Source organism: Nicotiana tabacum, chromosome 19 (assembly GCF_000715075.1).
Source record: "Nicotiana tabacum cultivar K326 chromosome 19, ASM71507v2, whole genome shotgun sequence".
NCBI lineage: Eukaryota > Viridiplantae > Streptophyta > Magnoliopsida > Solanales > Solanaceae > Nicotiana > Nicotiana tabacum.
The window spans coordinates 15,944,922-15,951,536 of NC_134098.1; the positions used below are offsets into that span (position 1 = coordinate 15,944,922).

A 6,615-nucleotide genomic window follows, 5' to 3' on the forward strand; every position below is an offset into this window, starting at 1 on the left:
CTAATCATGAAACAATTTTAGGGAAGGTATCTGTCTGTTGTCTCCTCTTTTCCAAGGATGTGTTCTGACTTTCTTTTTCTTATTAGGTTGTCTTGCCCTGCTTCTGCCCCTTCCAGTAGGTATGTAATCCTCCTCTTCGAAATTTTTGTCTTCAAGACTGCCTTTTTCTTGTTGCTCAGTATCTCCTTAATTAACATATAATATTCTCTTATTGGCAAAAATATAAAAAATGTGTCCTTTTAAATATTTGATAATATATCTCTCTCTATATATATATATAAAAGAGGGACATGAAAGAATGATGTGGCATGTCTCAATAGTTAGGAATCATATTTATTTTTTTCTCCTTTTTTTGAATTTTTCTCCTATTTTAATTTTTACATCATTAATTAATTGAAAAGGAACCTCCCCACTAATTAAGGTTAATTGAAAAGGCAACTCCCCAAATTATAACTATAAATATTGGGATGAACAATCGATATAGAAGTGAAAACTTGATGTCCAATTAGTAAGACTGTTAAGCCATACCACAGGCCAGAAAAGAGGTTCTACTTAGCAGTTCGCGTGCATCAGAAAAAAAAACATTGCTATTCGCATAAAATTCCAGAAAATAGTAAGAAAAGATAGTGTTTCGAAACTAAAAAATAAGTAAGGAATTCAAAGAGAAAAAGACTTAGGGTGTGTTTGACACGAAAGAAAAAGAAAAAAAAATCTTTCTGATAACTATTCAACAAAAAATATTTTTGCTTTGAAAAATGTGTAGTACCAAAAGGGACAAATACAACTTTTTCAATGTTGAGCTACTTGCGGTAAATAGTATTTCCTCAAAGAAAAAAAAAATCCTAGCATATGATATCTGAATTTCAATGTTGTCACTTGTCATCTACAAAAGAATCATTAAAACAAATAGTTCTTTTTATAAAAAGTTTTAAAAAAATAAAAGAAATGGAAGTATGTTTTCCAACAACCCATTCAAGACCACGATTAGCAATTTGCCAAAAAGGCAGAAACCATCATTATTGTCATTGAAATCAAAATTTAAACAGCAAATCTCCTCGCTAATAAACTTTGGAAGTTTAATTAGGACTCTCTTTTTGGAATTCCACCAGAAGAACTAATTAAATGCGCCATTCAAAGACTGCAATCTGAAAGTTTTACAGTTGAAATTTGACTTTCATATCTCAAATAGTTGACTCTTATCCCCCCACAAAGCCTATAAATAAACTATCTCAAATACAAAAGTTTCAGCAAGAACAAGCTTTTAGATATACATAAAACTTTTTCTATTTCCTAAACCTACTTTTAATTTTTAACAATGGTTGCACACTTGTCCAAAATTCTTTCAAACTCCGAAAACGTTTTTGATTTTGTTGTCAATGAAGGGAATGGAGTTAAGGGTCTTTCTGATATGGGAATTCAAGCACTTCCTGATCAATATATTCAACCACTTGAAGAACGAATTACTACGAGCACTGTAATAACCGATGATTCTATCCCTATAATCGACGCCTCCAATTGGAATGATCCAAAGGTGGCTGATCAGATTTGCAAAGCAGCTCAAAACTGGGGTTTCTTTCAAGTTATAAATCATGGTGTTCCTATTGAAGTTCTTGATAACATAAAGGAGACAAGTCATCGTTTTTTTAGTTTACCAGCTGAGGAAAAGAAGAAGTATTCGAAAGAGAATTCGATTTCGAGTAACGTTAGGTATGGAACAAGCTTTACTCCTGAAGCTGAGAAGACTTTGGGGTGGAGAGATTACCTTTCTCTTGTTCATATTTCTGATGATGAAGCTGCTGAGTTTTGGCCTCCTCCATGCAAGTAAGCCTTCTTAATTCTTTTTTAAACATGAGATGAAATTCTACATGTAGAGTTTTAAGAAAATTACATGCACTGAAATTCTATATATCGACAGAGGTAAAAACAAATTACACTATCAAGTCGCATAAAAAATAACTACAAACTAATGTCCATAATCAAAAAGAAAAACAAAAGAAGCTTGTTCCTTTGCGATTAGTCTCGTTTAAACACGAGTTTAAAATTTATATGTTGAAGGCATAAAAAAAATTACACTATTAAATCACCTAAAAATAACTAAAAATCACCGTCCATAATAACTGAAACTATTAATCTTGAAAATATAACATGTTACTTGCTATACAACAGGTTAATATGCATTATGATCTCTAGAGCGTTCAGCGTAAACAACAAACAACAACCTAGTATAATCCCACTAGTGGGTCTGGGGAGGGTAGTTTGTACGCAGACCTTACCCATACCCTTGGGTAGAGAGGTTGTTTCCGATAGACCCTTGGCTCCCTCTCTCCACCTTGCTCTTGGGTGACTCAAACTCACAACCTCTTGGTTGGAATGGAGGGTGCTCACCATTGGAGCAATTCACTCTTGTCAGAGCATCAGCGTACATAAATTAAATTCTTTAACATACATTTTATACATTTTTTCTTGTGAAATTTTCATCTTAGACTTTCTCCTTTTCTTTTCTTAAAGAATTGTACGTAAAACATCCTATATATGAGTACTTACAATGAATTTTCTCTCTACTCTTTTAGGGAAGAAGCACTTGAATACTTGAAGAGGTGTGATACTGTTATAAGGAAGATTTTGAAGGTGCTAATGGGAGGATTGAATGTGAAAACAATTGATGAAGAGAAAGAGGATCTCTTAATGGGTTCAAAGAGGATAAACTTCAACTACTACCCAAAATGTCCCAACCCTGAGCTTTCTGTCGGGGTAGCACGTCACTCTGATATATCAACAATCACTTTTCTCCTTCAAGATGATATCGGTGGACTATACGTGAAAAAACTCGATAGTAATGCTTGGATTCACGTCCCTCCTATCAACGGAGCTCTAGTTATTAACATTGGCGATGCACTTCAAATAATGAGCAATGACAAATACAAGAGCGTTGAACATCGTGTGATTGCAAATGGGAGCAAAAATAGGGTTTCTGTGCCCATTTTCTTGCATCCAAAGCCTTCAAGTGTTATTGGTCCTATGCAAGAAGTGTTAGACAAAGGGGAGAAACCAATTTACAAGCAGATTTTGTATGCCGATTACACCAAGATTTTCTTCAGCAAAGGTCATGATGGAAAGGACACAATAGAATGTGCAAAGATATAGAGACATTATGTTCACATTTTCTACATATATATATATTGCTAATAGAGTGCATGTACTTATGCTTGAGATTAATTTTACAACATTTTTAATATTATTAGACTATATACTGAAAAGGCAAATATATGAATCTTGTACTGATCAGTTAAGAGGTAATTCTTCAGAATAATTGACGTTTTTCTAGGAACTCTAGTAATAGGTGTTGGAATAATTCTTCTTTTTGCTTTTGCTTTTTTCCTAAATAAACAACATAGAGTTGACTTCCGTAACGACTGACTTTTAGGACAGATTTCCATTCATTTTTTTTTACTTTTTCATTTTAAACGGAGGGGATATCGATGTCTACTTGGAGTCCATTACAGTCAACCAACTATCTCAAATTATCTACTAAAGTCACTTTTCTTTTGTTGTAACAGCAAAGTCATTTAACTATGTCTATAGCACTCAGAAGGCCACTTAACTAGAATTTTCAAATTTTGGATTGCCAAATACCTATTTTACCCTCTAAATTATAAACATCTGTCTTCTTTTTGTTCATAATTGATATCAGAATTGAATTGGATACAATACCTAAAGTGGGATAGAAGCAATAAATTAACTCCATGAGATAGGAGAAGGACAAATATAGAAGGGGATATGTGGAATTCAATAATATTATGAAGATTCAACACAACTTCAAGCATAGGTAGCTTGAGTCTTTGTTAGAATCAAACAATCAGCTCACACCCAAAGAGAATTCAACTATAGTCAAATCCAAGCATCATAAGCGAAAATCCTACTAATTATATCATTTATAAGCAGGAGTTCTATTACAGAAGATGAAAGAAATATGTCAGCCCTCCATTATATTGAAAAGTCACCGTTTTTCTGGCGATTTTGTCAACGAAAGCATTTTGGGCTCGATTGGCTAATTTAACCCACCCTTTTTCTTTAATTGAGTTTTCTCTTAGTATTATTACGAAGATTAGACTACCATTTGGTAATATCCAAAACAAACGTAAAGAGATCGGATGGATAGGTTGTTTGCCCGTAAAACGGTACAGTTAAATTTATAACGTGCTTTATAGACAAGCGAATCAATTTTATCCCAAAAATGATAAATAAATTAAATAAAATGCAAAACTTAGCGTTGAAAACGATATAAGACAGCAAATAGCTTGGTCCCGGGAACAGAGCTTCCGAAGACAGCAATATGAATATCAATTAACAAGAAATGAAGTGTTATTGAGCTTTTGAATTGTATACAACATAAGTTTGTCGGAAAATTCATATCCCTTACAATGGTTGTTAAAGTCACTATTTATAGTTGCACCTAGGGAACAAGATCCTAGGATCAAGCGCCTCTTAAATGACAATTATGAGGGCCGTCGAAGAATATGTAACAGCGGGCTATGAATGCTAAAATTCTCTATAACGGAATGTGTATTTAATACTGCAGAATATTCTTCATTGAATGCTATCGGGTGGCAGACATTCGTTTGTCTTCATTAGCAATATTCCCTTCGGGGGCTTTCCGGTGCCAACCGAAGCTGCTGCTTCCGGTCTTGGTTTTCACCTGTCTCGCTTTCCGTCTGTATTCGGTTCCACGTACCTCCCATCAACGGGGCTCTAGTTATTAACATTGGTGACGCGCTTCAAATAATGAGCAATGACAAATACAAGAGCGTTGAACATCGTGTGATTGCAAATGGGAGCAAAAATAGGATTTTTGTGCCCATTTTCTTGCATCCAAAGCCTTCGAGTGTTATTGGTCCTCTTCAAGAAGTGTTAGACAAAGGGGAGAACCCAATTTACAAGCAAATTTTGTATGCTGATTACACCAAGATTTTCTTCAGCAAAGGTCATGATGGAAAGGACACAATAGAATGTGCAAAGATATAGAGACGTTATGTTCACATGGATGTGCAAAGATATAGAGACATTATGTTCACATTTTCTACATATATATATATTGCTAATAGAGTGCATGTACTTATGCTTGAGATTAATTTTATAACATTTTTAATATTATTAGACTATTTACTGAAAAGGCAAATATATGAATCTTGTACTGATCAGTTAAGAAGTAATTCTTCAGAATAATTGACGTTTTTCTAGGAACTCTAGTAATAAGTGTTGGAATAATTCTTCTTTTTGCTTTTGTTTTTTTCCTAAATAAACAACATAGACTTGACTTCCGTGACAACTGACTTTTAGGACAGATTCCCATTCATTTTTCTTTTACTTTTTCATTTTAAACGGAAGGGATATTGATGTCTACTTGGAGTCCATTACATAAATGGTCAACCAACTATTTCAAATTATCTACTAAAGTCACTTTTCTTTTGTTTGTAATAACAAAATTAATTAAATATGTCTATAGTACTCAGAAGGACACTCAACTCGATTTTTCAAACTTTGGATTGTCAAATACCTATTTTACCCTCTAAATTATAAATATTTGTCTTCTTTTTATTTATTTTTTTAACTTTTTAATATTATACTTTTTTCTTTTTAATTTATATTATGGACTTACCTATAGAATAAATATATTTTATTTATAAAATAAAAAATAAAAAAGGTTTGATTTGAATAATAATAATATAATTGAGCATAATTTTCAAGAATATATAATATATATTATAAAAATACTTTTATTTAAATAATTATTTTTATATTACGTGCATGGAATATATATTTTACAATCTTTATTTTGTTTCATTCTCAATTTTGTAAATAAATTTTTGAATTTTTGTTCTTGATATTAAAATTATTATTACGAACAAATTATTCTAATTAATTTTTTTACTATGCTCAATATTTTATTATTCCAGCATTATATATGCTTAAATACTTTTTATTTTTTAATTTATAAATAAAATTTATTTATTCTATAGGCAAGTTCATAATATAAATTATAAAGGAAAACATCATAATATTAAAAAGTTAAAAATAAAAATAAAAATAAAAATAAGACAAATGTTTATAATTTAGAGGTAAAATAGGTATTTGGTAATCCAAAGTTTGGAAAATCTAGTTGAGTGACATTCTGAGTATTATAGGCATAGTTAAGTGACTTTGTTGTTACAAATGATAGAAAAGTGACTTTAGTAGAGAATTTGGGATAGTTGAGTGACCATTTGAATAATGGACTCTGTGTACTTGGGACTGGGAGCTATTTTATTCTTTTTGTTCATAATTGATATCAGAATTGAATTGGATACAATATCTAAAGTGGGATAGAAGCAATAAATTAACTCCATGAGATAGGAGATGGACAAATATAGAAGGGGATATGTGGAATTCAATAATATTATGAAGATTCAACACAACTTCAAGCATAGGTAGCTTGAGTCTTTGTTAGAATCAAACAATCACCATACACCCAAAGAGAATTCAACTATAGTCAAATCCAAGCATCATAAGCGAAAATCCTACTAATTATATCATTTATAAGCAGGAGTTCTATTACAGAAGATGAAAGAAATATGTCAG

General features: G+C 31.9%; 1 protein-coding gene across 1 annotated transcript; it reads left to right on the forward strand.

Annotated features, from left to right (window-relative positions):
* Positions 1 to 1,230: 1,230 nt before the first annotated feature.
* On the forward strand, positions 1,231 to 3,405 carry LOC107788458 (feruloyl CoA ortho-hydroxylase F6H1-3-like). The gene is made up of 2 exons (XM_016610138.2): positions 1,231 to 1,821; positions 2,571 to 3,405. The coding sequence occupies exons 1-2, from the start codon at positions 1,316 to 1,318 to the stop codon at positions 3,142 to 3,144; spliced, it is 1,080 nt and encodes a 359-aa protein (XP_016465624.1). The 5' UTR covers positions 1,231 to 1,315; the 3' UTR covers positions 3,145 to 3,405.
* The last annotated feature ends 3,210 nt before the right edge of the window (positions 3,406 to 6,615 follow it).